The sequence below is a fragment of the Pyrus communis genome, chromosome 8, assembly GCF_963583255.1.
Source record: "Pyrus communis chromosome 8, drPyrComm1.1, whole genome shotgun sequence".
NCBI lineage: Eukaryota > Viridiplantae > Streptophyta > Magnoliopsida > Rosales > Rosaceae > Pyrus > Pyrus communis.
The window spans coordinates 20,154,563-20,171,519 of NC_084810.1; the positions used below are offsets into that span (position 1 = coordinate 20,154,563).

The window sequence follows — 16,957 nt, forward strand, 5'->3', positions numbered from 1 at the left end:
TTGATCATATCAAATTACAACCAAAATTTAATCTACACATTCCCATGGTTCAAACAAATTTGAAACGGCCATTCACATAGCTCAATTATCGTAGGCTAAGGTCATAATCACCCTTTCTTTAATTAATTAACGCTTTAACTAATTAAACTTGAATGCAACATTTTCATTTGGTTTTTGTATCCATAGAATTGATTTAAATGGAGCTAAATGAAATGAAAATCCAATTCTCATTTAAAGAGACAAAACAATTTTGTTCTCTACCTAATTTGGGCCAAAATGCTATGACCTCAACTTTTGGGCCATTTTGCAAAACTTAAACTTTTGGGGTCACTTTGTAAAAACACAAAAGTCCACTACTTCAAGTAATTACAACTAGAACCCAAAAATTTCCACAAAAGCTAAAACTTCATTAAAGGAGCAAAACAATTTGTCCTTTTAGTGATTTTGGACCTTTACGTAAAAACGTAAACTTTTGGGTCAAACTACAAATACACAAAAGTATCAAAACTTTATGTAATTGCATAAAAGCCCCACAAGGACCCTAATTGAGTAGGGTGGCCGGCCATTGAAGCAAAGTATATAAAAAAATTTCAAAGTTTTGTAAGTGGGGTGTGTGAAATGGAATAAATTATTACACACCTACCCACTAAAATTTCTTTAATTTTTCAAAACAAATATCTAAGATATTTAAACATAAGAAATATTTCAAAACAAAAACTTTATGAAATAAATCAAAACTTTGAATCAAAACACCAAACCTTTTGTTCTTGGCAAGAACATATCAAGAACAATGAAGAACATCCATGAAAACCCATAAGAGCTCCATGAACATTCTTCACCTAAAAACATACCAAAACCACTCAAACTTAAGGGAAATAACATACAACCATACTAGGGTACATAGGGGTTCCAAAAGTCACTTTAAAACACTTTTAACAAGTCAAACAAGAACCCAAAAATCCACCCTTTGGATTTGGCCGAATTTCCCCAAAAACATGGCACCAAATTTTAGCTCCAAAATTCATGCTCATATGAACTACATCTACAACATTTGAGATGGCAAATTTTCTAACAAAATTTACATTCAAAAAAAGCAAGAATAAAGCTTGTAACAATTACAACATTCAAATCACAAACTATGAACTACAAAACCCAAAAGGATTCACCAACTACTAGACTTAGGCTCTTGATACCACTTGAAGGAAGATTTGTGAAAAACAAGTTCATTTGAGCAACATCAACAACATGCAATTAACAATTAAAAGGCGGAATCATGTTTATATGCACTCAAAAACAAAACTTAACGCATGAACTTCAAAGCCTAGTAGATAGGTGAACCAAGACTCAACTCAAAACAAAGTGAGTTGAGAAATCAATACCTTTGTAGATTCCTCTTTGCATAAGCAAAGGCTAATCACCCCAAGAGAGGGCCTTCATTCCTTGCATCTTAGATCCATGGATTTGGATGGATGAAAAGGTTTCTCCAAGTTCCCAAAATTGAGAACCTCTAAGTCTCCACACCAAGGTAAGATTGGAGAAGAAATGAGTGACCTTGAGGAAGTAAGATTGCTAGATGTTTTCCTCAAGGGTGGCCGGCCATTTCTAGAGAGAAAGGAGAGTTTGTGTTTCTCCAATTTCCCCAAAAACAACCCTTAATGAATTTTGGCTATAAAGTCATACTTATTCCTCAATTCATTTGAGTGGTAAACTTGTAAATAAGTCCAAAACCACTCCTTCTTTAACATGGGATTTATTGGGCTATTTGGGCCTTTGTGAATCATTATTCATTAAGTTGTCACACAACTTAAGTCAATGGACTTGACGTTCGAAGCCCATTGGGCCTTAAGGTCCAAAACTATCCCGAGGTCTTTTAACGAACTTATTCGTTTGATTAATAATCATATTAATTAATCCTTGCCATAAATAATTAAACCATTTAATTATTCTTACTCATCTCCGTTGAATCTTCAATCTCTACCTTACACGGTGTACGATCCATTAGGTTCCTTTTAGAGAGGCAGTGGGCGATTCAAACTCTTTCAAATCGATTGTGAATTGAAACTTACTTTCAATTCTCCCGTTAGTGATAATACACTTTTAGGGCTTCCACAAACCATGGTTGACGCCTAGCAGCATGTCATGGTTACCCAAGCTAATCAGAAGAGGTGGAGAACCTATTCAGTTTTAGGATTACAAATGCAATACGGTCTTTCTCTAATACAATACTCTTGACCACATTGTTTGGTTTGATAGTTTATTCATGTCTACTATCCAATGTGAGTCTTGTGCTTATATGATTACCTTGAATGTGATTTGGAACACATTCCTAAATCTCATTCATACTTTGGCCAAAGATTCTTAATCATATCATAGAGTATTCTCCCTCAAACAGTTTGAAGGTTAGAGATCCCTTGTTGCGCATTCACTTGCCTCCATGGCTAAGTGGCTTAACCTCAACGATGCCGTGGACACCCTCCTGATGGAGTGACTTTGACATAATCAAAGATTAAGGACCTAACCACAAGACAACTGTGATGCCTCAGGTCAAAAGACTAATTTGCATTATCCCAACCATGAGTTCTCATGTGACATGAATATGAGAACTCTTCGTTGATCGTGTTCAGTGAACTCATTCTCTATTGAGCACCTACGTACTTGTCTTGATGTCACACACAACAATGACTCGAGACTAGTCACTCTCCCTGAGAGAAGACATAGCACGTACTGATCTTAACGGACTGTCAATGCCCAATTGACAATCCTATGATCAGGAACGTTTAGGATGTGTCAACAAAAGAATGGTCTCATGAATCTAACTTCTTTAGATCGCATTCTTCCAATCACATATTCCTTGGACTTATCGTTTAAGCATATAACATTTATATGAGACGGCTCAAACAATAATTTTTGCCCTTAATATTAAACTAGATTAGTTTAACATGTGAAATGTCCATAAAGTATCATCATATGATTGGTTTTAGGGCACATTTCCAACAATCTCCCACTTGCACTAGAGCCAATCAGCTTAGTCATCAGTGATGATACCTCTTATGTAGTCATTTCATAAATGGCTGAGTAGTAGACCTAGACAATGGATATCTATATGTTATCCATAGAAGCAACCTTGAGAATAACGACGTCACCATTATACATGATTCTCAATCATGTGGTTCAGTCTCTCATTTGAGTTCGGACCTTGATGAGACCTTGATTCCCTGGCTTGAGCTATCGCCCCATTAGTGTCATACACTTTCTGGTTGGAACCGAATGGAGAGTTCATAAATGAACTTTCCCATCCAAACAACAATGTTGTAAGCTTCTATATGGCAATATATTTTGCATACATGATGGAACACATTAAAGTCATTACTTTTAACGTTTCCACCCAAATATCTCTTTAGTCATAATAAAGAGATATCTCATTATCACTTCATTCATAATGAAGAGATATTCTATGATGGATTAGATTCATAATCTAATACATTTACGCTTCCATTACGTTACTCTAATTCTTCCTCATTCTTGAGGAATCCATCCTTAGTATTTCTTAAATACCTAAGGATTCACTTGACAGTTGCCATGGTTCTGATCCTGGGCTTGCACTGATATCATCTTGTACCGTTCTAGGTACAACTTATATCAACGTTTTCATACAATATGAAATACATAAATCATCTTTCTGCGTATGCATAAAGGATTCTATTTACGCATTATTTCTTTGGGAGTCAAAGGGTACATTCCCTTTGAGAAGAACAACTTCCTAGTCTCACTAGAATTGTCATTCTAATTGAAGTTTATCATTATATGAGAAACTTCCTAGCATCTCTTGTCTATTTTAGGGATTGATATAATCCAATTATATCTTGAAATCTATCATTATAGATTTCCATCCCATGTATATAGACTATGTCTCCCATATACATTCTATCATTATAGAATGTTTAAAGTCATAACTTTAACGATGAAGAATTCCTTTTATTTTCAAAAATTAATATATATCATGTATATATATATATTCAAATTTAGGAATATGATTAACTCCCACTAATCTTTTGTAAAACCTAGTAAACAAAAGATTCATTTACATCTTTATGAGAAATCAAACGATTTGATCCTTTTTCTCATAAGATGCTTATAGCTCCCACTAACTTGCTAAGATCCATTTCCTTGAGTATATATTGTATATACACTCAATGTAGTCATAAGGATTTTCATTCTTATTTCTTTTGAATTAAGAGGTGCAACTCTATGACATAGTCATAAAGTTCAAACCATTCAACTGAGACGGTTTATAAATCCTTCTGGACTACCTTGGAGCTTGTGGTATAGGAACTAGGTTGTCTTAGAAGTATATATCATATATATATGGGTAATTGATAATGTCCAATGAACTAAATCTTATTCATGTTCATTCTTCTCCTAATGGAGAAATTCATTATCTTACGATGCTACTTTCCTTGATATTCTTCAAGGAAATTAATCTAAAGTGTTACTTTTTCCTTGGATCAAATCTAAGGAGGTAAATACTTTAGACGTCTTACTCATCTACTTACATTTCTTGAATTCTTTAAAACCTTTTGCAAAGTATTCGGACTTGTGTTTATTCAAAATAAACTATAGTCCAACCGAGAGTGATCTTCGGTGAATGTCATACAACATGAGTAGTATTATGTTGTGGACAAGTGCCACTAACATCTAAGTGAATTAACCTCGACAACTTTGTGATTCTTTCTTCTATCCAAAAGAATAAAGATTCGAACATTTCGTCTCTATACAATTTTAACAAGAAGGTATTGGATCCGGATCTAACGATCCAAAGCATCCAACTATGACCAACTCGTAACTTATGTTTTAGAGGTATCACAACTCAGTTGGGATTAGTCACTACCTTGCAACCTTTTGGGTTTTAAGCATCATCGTATTCTAAACAGTTAAACTACCACATCATTTCTACTATAGAGACAACCAATTAAATTACAATAATCTAATTATTGATTAATAAAGAACAATGTTTTGTCAAACAAAACATTCATCCATCTCTACTATAGTGACGGATTTAAGTTCCTTAAAATTGGAATGTAAAGACAATCTTTAGTATTTTCCAATTTCTTTGGTAGTTCATATGAGGAAGTAAGTACAATCCGCTTTCGCAGAGATCTATATTTTATTCACTTTCCGAATGTGAAGTACTTTCTCTTCTCTCATTAATCTTCTACTTTTTATTAGCACACTTCTACAACAATTGTAAAACATAGTTACTAATACAGAATCAAACATTCAAGTAGAAGAACCAACTGTTTTGAACTATTCAAGAACATTTTACAACACCTTCGAAAGGTGCGTTCTTGACACTTGCAAGACATTTCTTGCAAATACCCCTTCCAATGTCCATCCTTTCATAAAGAAAGTTTGTTCCCTTGGAGTTATTTTGCCTTCTTCATTTGACTTCTCCTTTGACTACAATAGTCATGGTCCCTAAACTCCCACTATCTCTCTTGAAACTTATTTCAATTGTGTTATACACATCAAACAATTTGGAGAGCGTGTGGTTATCGTTCATTATATAGTTTACAATAAACTTAGTGAACCATTAGGATAGGGACACAAAGGTGAAGTCCTTGCCTAGTTTTCGTCTCGTTAAGTGGTCTAACACTTCAACACTCAATGATTCAAAATCATTATAAGTCCATGTTGATGGACTATTTTTGTCAACCAACCATTATGTTCTAAACATAATAACAAACTTTCAAGAGTTGTTCAAGGCAACTCTCATTTCTTCATACAACAATTTGTAAGTGAAGAATCATGGCACATAAAGCATCCATGCCCTTGTGCTTACTTCAAAAGTTCCTTGTTTATGTAACAAAGAAACAAGCACTAATAGTTTATGTTGATTAAGGGTTGTTCAAAGCAACTCTTATTTCTTCATACAACAATTTGTATTTGAAGAATTATGACATTAAAAGTGTTGTCCTTCTCAGGTTAGACTTATCTAACATATTCTTCCAATGATACATTATCAATAGGAAGATTGTGAAGATGAGACTACTTAGTTACATCTACAAGCCATTAAAGACAATCTATGGGATTGTAGAACTAAGTCCGGAAATTAAAGCATTCGGCTTTTCTTTGTCAAGTTTTGGATAGCGTTTGCAAATATATTGGTAAACAAATACATAACGAATATAAATTGATTGATTTTAAGCCATTTGATTCGGGTCTTTAAATCAAATAGCACCACCCACTATTTTTGGCAAATTCCATATCCCTCATCGGAATTCGAGAGTTTTGGAGGAAACTCTTAGTAGGGTATGGGAGGCTCACTATTACCAAGCCCACCTCACGATGATACGATATCGGCTAGCATTAATAATAATGAGAGAGTACACTTACTCATTTGCATCTCTTGCAAGTACCCATCTTATTTGGCCTCTAGAGAATGTTGCCTCACAATGATATGATATCGGCTCCATTGCACTAAGTTATTCCCACCATGCTTAGTTCATGAAGGGGTTCAAGAATAGCCTCACAATGATATGATATTGGCCATCCTCGTTGCCTACACTCACCTCATCATATGCGTATAGACTCCTCCTGAGTGTAAGCATGCACTTTGTACTCCCCCATGATAGGGTAAAGCCGGTGTACAAGTCACAAACGATTGGAGCCCATCACGGTGGAAGGCCACGAAGAGATATTCAAAGCATCTCTCGCTTATCAACTTAATAATGGTTTGTTGAGGGTTTTAGGTCTCATCACATATAAACATACATTTTAATCTAATTAAAACATTTTGGTCCTATTACAACTATTGGTCCATATGATTGATTTAGTAGTATATAATACTCTCACTATGCTTTTAAAACGGTTTTTAAAGCAAGACTATATGGTACTACTAACATAAGATTTGCATTCATTGATGGACTATATAGTTGCCTTAGGGCCTTAGGATGACTATGAACCTTTGATTCGATTCAACACGAGCCTAGTGTTGAATCTCGGTCTAGGGATGGTGATTGATTTTAGTTACGCGTTTAATCACATTAAGGCGTGTTGTCTTATTGGGCGTTGGACCCAACTACTCCAATTTCATGCATATCGAATAAAACAAGAAATGAGTACTTCAAAGTAAATAAGAGATTATGCTCTTTTACAACAATTGATCAAATCAAATTACTTTAAAGTAAAGAAGAGCTTATGCTCTTTTACAACAATTGATCATATCAAATTACAACCAAAATTTAATCTACACATTCCCATGGTTCAAACAAATTTGAAACGGCCATTCACATAGCTCAATTATCGTAGGCTAAGGTTCATAATCACCTTTTCTTTAATTAATTAACGCTTTAACTAATTAAACTTGAATGCAACATTTTCATTTGGTTTTTGTATCCATAGAATTGATTTAAATGGAGCTAAATGAAATGAAAATCCAATTCTCATTTAAAGAGACAAAACAATTTTGTTCTCTACCTAATTTGGGCCAAAATGCTATGACCTCAACTTTTGGGCCATTTTGCAAAACTTAAACTTTTGGGGTCACTTTGTAAAAACACAAAAGTCCACTACTTCAAGTAATTACAACTAGAACCCAAAAATTTCCACAAAAGCTAAAACTTCATTAAAGGAGCAAAACAATTTGTCCTTTTAGTGATTTTGGACCTTTACGTAAAAACGTAAACTTTTGGGTCAAACTACAAATACACAAAAGTATCAAAACTTTATGTAATTGCATAAAAGCCCCACAAGGACCCTAATTGAGTAGGGTGGCCGGCCATTGAAGCAAAGTATATAAAAAAATTTCAAAGTTTTGTAAGTGGGGTGTGTGAAATGGAATAAATTATTACACACCTACCCACTAAAATTTCTTTAATTTTTCAAAACAAATATCTAAGATATTTAAACATAAGAAATATTTCAAAACAAAAACTTTATGAAATAAATCAAAACTTTGAATCAAAACACCAAACCTTTTGTTCTTGGCAAGAACATATCAAGAACAATGAAGAACATCCATGAAAACCCATAAGAGCTCCATGAACATTCTTCACCTAAAAACATACCAAAACCACTCAAACTTAAGGGAAATAACATACAACCATACTAGGGTACATAGGGGTTCCAAAAGTCACTTTAAAACACTTTTAACAAGTCAAACAAGAACCCAAAAATCCACCCTTTGGATTTGGCCGAATTTCCCCAAAAACATGGCACCAAATTTTAGCTCCAAAATTCATGCTCATATGAACTACATCTACAACATTTGAGATGGCAAATTTTCTAACAAAATTTACATTAAAAAAAAGCAAGAATAAAGCTTGTAACAATTACAACATTCAAATCACAAACTATGAACTACAAAACCCAAAAGGATTCACCAACTACTAGACTTAGGCTCTTGATACCACTTGAAGGAAGATTTGTGAAAAACAAGTTCATTTGAGCAACATCAACAACATGCAATTAACAATTAAAAGGCGGAATCATGTTTATATGAACTCAAAAACAAAACTTAACGCATGAACTTCAAAGCCTAGTAGATAGGTGAACCAAGACTCAACTCAAAACAAAGTGAGTTGAGAAATCAATACCTTTGTAGATTCCTCTTTGCATAAGCAAAGGCTAATCACCCCAAGAGAGGGCCTTCATTCCTTGCATCTTATATCCATGGATTTGGATGGATGAAAAGGTTTCTCCAAGTTCCCAAAATTGAGAACCTCTAAGTCTCCACACCAAGGTAAGATTGGAGAAGAAATGAGTGACCTTGAGGAAGTAAGATTGCTAGATGTTTTCCTCAAGGGTGGCCGGCCATTTCTAGAGAGAAATGAGAGTTTGTGTTTCTCCAATTTCCCCAAAAACAACCCTTAATGAATTTTGGCTATAAAGTCATACTTATTCCTTAATTCATTTGAGTGGCAAACTTGTAAATAAGTCCAAAACCACTCCTTCTTTAATATGGGATTTATTGGGCTATTTGGGCCTTTGTGAATCATTATTCATTAAGTTGTCACACAACTTAAGTCAATGGACTTGACGTTCGAAGCCCATTGGGCCTTAAGGTCCAAAACTATCCCGAGGTCTTTTAACAAACTTATTCGTTTGATTAATAATCATATTAATTAATCCTTGCCATAAATAATTAAACCATTTAATTATTCTTACTCATCTCCGTTGAATCTTCAATCTCTACCTTACACGGTGTACGATCCATTAGGTTCCTTTTAGCGAGGCAGTGGGCGATTCAAACTCTTTCAAATCGATTGTGAATTGAAACTTACTTTCAATTCTCCCGTTAGTGATAATACACTTTTAGGGCTTCCACAAACCATGGTTGACGTCTAGCAGCATGTCATGGTTACCCAAGCTAATCAGAAGAGGTGGAGAACCTATTCAGTTTTAGGATTACAAATGCAATACGGTCTTTCTCTAATACAATACTCTTGACCACATTGTTTGGTTTGATAGTTTATTCATGTCTACTATCCAATGTGAGTCTTGTGCTTATATGATTACCTTGAATGTGATTTGGAACACATTCCTAAATCTCATTCATACTTTGGCCAAAGATTCTTAATCATATCATAGAGTATTCTCCCTCAAACAGTTTGAAGGTTAGAGATCCCTTGTTGCGCATTCACTTGCCTCCATGGCTAAGTGGCTTAACCCCAACGATGCCGTGGACACCCTCCTGATGGAGTGACTTTGACATAATCAAAGATTAAGGACCTAACCACAAGACAACTGTGATGCCTCAGGTCAAAAGACTAATTTGCATTATCCCAACCATGAGTTCTCATGTGACATGAATATGAGAACTCTTCGTTGATCGTGTTCAGTGAACTCATTCTCTATTGAGCACCTACGTACTTGTCTTGATGTCACACACACCAATGACTCGAGATTAGTCACTCTCCCTGAGAGAAGACATAGCACGTACTGATCTTAACGGACTGTCAATGCCCAATTGACAATCCTATGATCAGGAACGTTTAGGATGTGTCAACGAAAGAATGGTCTCATGAATCTAATTTCTTTAGATCGCATTCTTCCAATCACATATTCCTTGGACTTATCGTTTAAGCATATAACATTTATATGAGACGGCTCAAACAATAATCTTTGCCCTTAATATTAAACTAGATTAGTTTAACATGTGAAATGTCCATAAAGTATCATCATATGAGTGGTTTTAGGGCACATTTCCAACAGAAGATTGGTAGGTTGTGGGGGGTAAGGATGTCCGTGGGTAAAAGGGTGAAAGGTGGAGGAGGGTGAGGCATCGGGGCAGGAAGGGGTGGGTTATATGTAAAGTCCAGAGGGGGTGGGATGGGTAGGGTAGGCGAAGAGGATGGGATAGGAAGGTGAGAAACGGCATAAGGGAAAGTAGTTTCGTGAAAGATGACGTCTCGACTAGTGAAAATGCGGTGATTGTCGAGATCGTAAAGGGTATAGGCCTTTTGTCCATGAGGATAACCGAGAAAAATGCAACGATGAGCCCGAGGGGAAAATTTGGTGGTGGGAGTGACAGAGGTGGCATATGCCAGACAACCAAAGACGCGGAAGTGGTCATAAGATGGGGTTTTCGAAAAGAGAACCTCAAATGGGGATTTATTATGGAGAAGACGGGTAGGGAGACGATTGATGAGATAAGTAGCGGTAAGAACACATTCCCCCCAAAACTTGATAGGAAGATGGGATTGAAAACGAAGGGCGCGAGCGGTTTCAAGAAGATGACGATGTTTTCTTTCAACAACGCCATTTTGTTGGGGGGTATAAACACAAGAAGTTTGTAAAAGCACCCCATGATCAGAGAAAAAACTACGAAGAGATAAAAATTCACCACCATTGTCAGTACGAATGCATTGGAAGGTAGTGCGGAATTGGGTAGTGACATAAGCAAAAAAATCCTTAATTAATTGTTGAGTGTCGGATTTATGTTTCATGAGGAAGACCCACGTAAAGCGAGAAAAATCATCCACAATGGTTAAGAAATAATGAACACCAGAAAGAGAAGATTGACGATTCGGGCCCCAAATATCACAATGAATTAAAGCAAAAGGGAAAGTTGATGAAATTGAACTCAAAAGAAAAGGTTGACGAGTTTGTTTTGCCAACGGACAAACATCACAAATATGACTAGAATCAAAAGTACAATTAAGAGAGCTAGATGCTAAAGCTTGCAAACGAGTGGAGGAGGGGTGACCAAGACGCCTATGCCAGAGGGAGGAGGGGATGGTAATGATGTTGCAGAGAGGTTGACGGGTGGGGAGAGAAGAGGTAAAGGCCACAAGGTAATACAAATCGCCACATCGCTTACCCACACCAATCATCGCCTTCGAAACCAAGTCCTGCAAAACACACCAAGAAGGAAAGAAGGTTATGGAACACGATAATCCATCTGTAAGTTTACCAACCGATAAAAGGTCCACTCGGAAATTAGGGACACATAAAACATCCTTCAAAGTAACTGATGAATTTAAAGGAAGAGTGCCGGTAAAAGTAATGGGAGAGGAAGCACCACTAGGCAAAGAAACAGGCGGCAAATGTGAAGGAGAACGATTAACCAAACATAAAGCGGAAGAAGTAATATGATCCGTAGCACCACTGTCAAGAATCCATTGACCATGACGAGAGGTGACAGGTAACAAACCTTGGGCAAAATCAGTAGTGAGCACGGCATTGGCCTGAGGAGGGGTGGTGGTGTCACGTAGAGCAGCTAGAACACGGGAGTGCTGCTCGGCAGAGAGGTCAGGCATGGCAAGCTGCAAGTCATGCAAAGTGGGCTGGGCCCCGTGCACTTGGTGGGTCGCTGGAGTAGAAGAGGAGGCGGGGGCCTAGGTGCCTTGCACGTGATGGGCCTGGGTGAAATTATAGGGCTGGGAAGCAGAAAACCGTGGCTGCCGGGGAGGACTGGAAGGTGCATGGCTGCGGGAAGAACTGGAAGTAGTGGCACGGCGCGGTGGTCGCCACAGTTGGCCATGGAGGGGATGGCCAACGGATAGCCATGAAGTTTATGGCAGGTGTCTCGGGTATGATAATCAAAATTGCAGTAGGTGCAGTGGAGGGGAGGACGAGCAGAAGAGGGACGGGACGGGCCACGAACAGCCATGGCAGCAGGTTGATCGACAAAGCGGAGGACGCCCAGGGAGCGTTGTTTTTCAGCTTGAGACACCGAGGAACAGGCCTGACGAACAGTGGGAAGGGATTCATTAAAAGAATCTGGTCACGAACAGCAGCAAAAGATTCGTTGAGGCCCATTAAAAATTGGATGAGTTGTTGACGGTCATGCTTGGCGGTGCAAGAGCACGTGCAGCCATCATTATAAGAAGCAAGCTCATCCCAGAGAGCTTTCAAGCGAGTAAAATAGGCGGAGATAGAAGAAGAACCTTGAGAAATTGTAGCAAGTTCCCGGTTGAGTTGGAAGATGCGTGGAGCATTACTCTGAGAGAAGCGTTCGCGAAGATCATCCCATACAGCTTGGACAGAGGTGGAAAAAAACACAGATTCTTGAAGGTCAGGTTCCAAGGAATGCAGAAGCCAAGAGAGAATCATGTCATTGCAACGACGCCAAGCCGCGTGAGCATCAGGGTCGTCGGAGGAAGAAGGTTCTTGGATATCGCCAGTGATGAAACCAAGTTTATTCTTGGCACTCAAGGAAAGCTGCATGCCACGGGCCCAGGATGTGTAGTTATCCCTAGGGGTGGAAAAAATTCCCGAAAATCCCGAACCGAACCGAAAAAATCCCGATCCCAAACCAAAAATTTCCCAAACCGAAATTCCTGAAATTTTTGGGATGCTATCCCGAACCGATTCCAAAATTTCGGTATGGGATTCGGGATTGGCTTCTCGATATTTCGGGAATCCCATACCAAACCGAAAATATATAATATTAATTATTATATATATATTATTCTTTTATAATTGATGCTAGTAGTTTCTAATTCATGCTCTGCAACCTGGAATGCCCTACACCTTGCATATTTTTCATGTTTTGTTTGATATTCATGTGGATTTTATTATTGCTGCTGCCATGACTGATGATTTTAGAAGGCTTGATTAGTTTGTCTCTCAACATATTGCAAAAAGGGTTTAATTAATTTGAATTTTGACTATGATAAAAACAGTCAGGCATGCCAGTGTTCAATTAAATAGTAGTGTGAATGAAATGAAATTCCTAGTTCATGAATGTGTTCTTGAATTATATATTTGAAGAACAATTCATAATTTCATATTTCAATTTGGGATTCCCGATTTGTCCCAAAATCCTGAAAATATTTCGGGATTCCCGAAATTTGGGATTCCCGAAAATTTGGTTTGAGATTGGTCTTCAAATTCCCGTCCCGAAAAATTTTGGTTTGGGATTCGGGATACTAGTTTCGGTATGGTATCCCATACCGAACCACCCCTAGTTATCACCATTCAACTTCTTGGATACAAGGACAAGATTCGGGTGGTCGGAATGATGAAGGGAAAAAACACCATCGGAAGAAGAAGAGTCAGCCATGGGAACGGCAGAGAAAGCTGCCGAAAAAAAATTAGGGCTAGGGTTATAAACCTGCTCTGTATACCATGTAGAAAAAGGTATGTAGGCTAAAAAATATATTTGTTATTGATACGTGAATGTGGAAAAATGGAAGAGAATGCCTTTTTTTTCATTATTTTTCTCTACAAGATTACAAGGATATATATACATGATACAAGTGTGTAGGTAGGACAAGGTAGCCGTCCTAGTGTGTAGGTAGGACAAGGTAGGACGGCTGTAGAGGACAAGTTAACCGTCCTAGTGTGTAGGTAGAATAAGGTAGGACGGCTGTAGGACGACTAGTGTGTAGATAGGACAAGGTAGGACGGCTATAGGACCGCTTGACTGCTGTAGGACGGCTTATTCTTCCAATAATAATATTATATACAATTACACAAGGACTCCAACCATATTCCTTATTTGTCTAACACTATATATTATGCTCACTAAACGACGGCACAAGGGCCACAAAACGACACCCCAACGTCTCTCAACGACCCTGCCTCCCACGCGAGTGTGACGAGGAGGAAGAGCAATAGGACGAGGAAAATGACGAAACGCTACCGCCACTCGCCACCCCATACAACAGATCCGACAAGTAATTATCCAGATTCTCCGGGGCATATCTGACCAACGAGTCCTCCCCGCACGCTCTCATTATCCCGTTCCTATGCTTCTCGTAAAACTCCCGGTAAGCCGGCACCAACTTCTTCGCCACCGAAACTTTAATCTCGTCCCGGAGTTTCGGGTCCATCACGACCCACGATGTTTGTTTCTTGTATGCCTCCTCAAACGCCGCCTTGAAGCGCTTGAAGTAGACCGTGGCTTGGTCGGATGAAATCTCAGCTGTCGGATCTTCCGGTAGGGATTCGAACACCTTGGTCCACCCCATGCGCTCGTAGTTCGCAGCGTACTGTTTGACTTTCGAGTCGTGCTTCTCCACCCAGTAATCCCCGAGCAAGGACTTGAGGTTGGAGCTCCGGACCTTTCCGACGACGTATTGGAGATTGTTGGCCAAGAACAGATAGGATAGCGCCACGTCCTTGTACAGCTCAGCTTTCCCGTCGAGCTTGCAGAGAAGTACGAGAACGAGCCAGGCGAAGCGAATAGAAAGCTGCGATTCCTCGGCATCGTAGCACCCGAAGTAAGCTTCGGGTAGCGGTGTCGAGATCGCCAGCGGCCAGTCGGCGACTATATCGGTGAGGACTTCGGTGTAGTCTGAGAGGAAATTTATATAATTCATGACGTAGCGCGTGAGCGGGTGGACTCCTCCGGCGGGGACCGGGGTCTTGGACGTTTCCTTCTGGATCGCCGATTCGAATTCTTCGAGCATCGAACGGACGGCCTCGCCCAACTTCACCAGGGAGTTAACCGCCAGAGATCGGACGGCGGAGGTTGATTCGAATGAGAAAATGGACTCGATCTCGGGCCAGAGATCCGATACCGCCTGGTACAAGTCCAAAACACGGAACATTTTCTCGGGAGAAAGTTTCTTGCTTTTTCCCACCGATTCCGGGAAACCAAACAGGGTCATTGCAGCCTCTTTCGAAATCTCGTTGAAGCAGGACTCCGCGATCGAGTCCGAAGCGGCGAAGACGTGGTCGCAGAGCAGCCGTTCTCCGTAGAACAGAGTCTTAACGGATACTTTGACGGCGTTTAACCAGTTCTTGATCTTTTTCTCCAGAACGCTCCAGTCCATCTTCTGAACCTGTGAGAGCGTCATCTTCTCGACGCCGAGGAGGTAAAGGCTTTCGTCGAGGATCGATTTTCTGATGATGTTGTAAATTCTCACGCACTCTTTGCCGTATCCGGAGGCGATCATGCAATCGGCGATGGATTTCAAATCAGACATCGCGACCCAAGAGATGTGGTCCACCGACTCGGTTGCGACTCGCGACTCGTCCTCCGACTCGGAATCTTGATCTGATACGCTGGTCCGGGTCGAGGCTCTGGAGGACCGGCTGGAGACCGTTTCGGCATCTACATACTCCCGATTGGCTGACAGAATCTGGTAGAACTCCTTCTCGAGACGTTTCATGGCGGATTGCATGAGATTCTGAGCTCGAATGAGCTTCTCGGCGCTGGTGGTTTGGGAGATGAGGAAGTGCTGCATGGCGGACTGCAAGTCCCTAACGGATTTGAGGTAGAGTCTCGCCTCTTGGCGGTCGTCGTAGAAGATGGAGGTGACAGCGGTGTAGGAAGTGGAACCAGAGTCGGAGTCCCACTTGGTGATTAGGGCCTCAGCGATTTCGATGTTCTCTTCCATTAGCGAGTCGGAGAAGCTGTGGCGCGGCGACGAAGGCAGCATGGCGGTGGTTCTGGAGGGAGAGTTTGAAGGCGACGGAGACGGAGATTTGAAAAATAGAGTCCGCATTCCTTTCCTAGGCATCTGCAGATTCCAGAATTCAAAACCCAGGTTCCTAAATTCAAAATTTTGATCGGTTGATTGGGGATTTGGAGGTGAGAGAGAGAGAGAGAGAGAGAGAGAGAGAGATGAAGGTATGGAAGGTGAAATGTTTCTGGAGGGTATGGGGGAGTGAGGGGGTATTTATAGAGGGAGTGGGGGAGGGTGAAATGGAAATGTTTGACTTATGAGTCCGTGTATTTATGTCTGCATGTGATTGGGCGAGTAGAAATACGAATATGTACGTACGCGGTCCTGAAACAAATGGTAAAGTAAATGAAGATTTGAAGGTTGGGAATTTGATTACGCTAATGATGATTTATTAGGGTCAAGCAGAAAGGGACCAGGAAACTACTAGCTTTCTTCTTCGGATGATGATTTTCTTCCCTCCTAATTTCTTTTCCCTTCTCTCTCTTTTTACTTGAATGATTACAATTAAGTCACGTTAATATCTTATATTGAATTTTTTTATTGAGATAATAAGACAAAAAGTAAAGTGTGAGAAGATGATAGGGAAGAGGAAGGGGATGAGAATAGGAGGGGAGAGAGAATCCTACTCATTCTTCCTCTCCACCCTGAAAATAAAAATAATTTCCTATTTATTACTTTTTGTCAGAAAAATATATGAAGATGTCAAAACTGCCACATAGACTTACAATAAAAGATGTTAGCAAGACTCTCTCCACCGACCTTTTAGTTTCTTATGTGGAGCTGAGTCGATTGAAGACAAAGGCCTCTGCTATGTGTTTCAACTTATAAGTATTTGATTGGTTGTCTTAATAATTGGACCCCGCAAAGTGAGAAAAAAAATTATAGCACGACATTTTTATTTAACATATCAGGTGAAGCAAAGAATGTATAAAATATCGAACTGCCACATAAGCCATCAAATAATGTGATGTTTTACATTTGACATCTCTTTTCCAGATGGTCTCGAAATGGTCTAATATTTTTTTTAACATAAGCGATAAAGATAATTCATCGATATAAAAGTTACAACACAATTAATTACAAGAGTGCCAATTGTG

General features: G+C 39.2%; 1 protein-coding gene across 1 annotated transcript; it reads right to left on the minus strand.

Annotated features, from left to right (window-relative positions):
* Nucleotides 1-13,937: 13,937 nt before the first annotated feature.
* On the minus strand, nt 13,938-16,015 carry LOC137742733 (exocyst complex component EXO70H1-like). Its single transcript, XM_068482676.1, has one exon. The coding sequence runs from the start codon at nt 15,912-15,914 to the stop codon at nt 14,016-14,018; it is 1,899 nt and encodes a 632-aa protein (XP_068338777.1). The 5' UTR covers nt 15,915-16,015; the 3' UTR covers nt 13,938-14,015.
* Between the last annotated feature and the right edge of the window lie 942 nt (nt 16,016-16,957).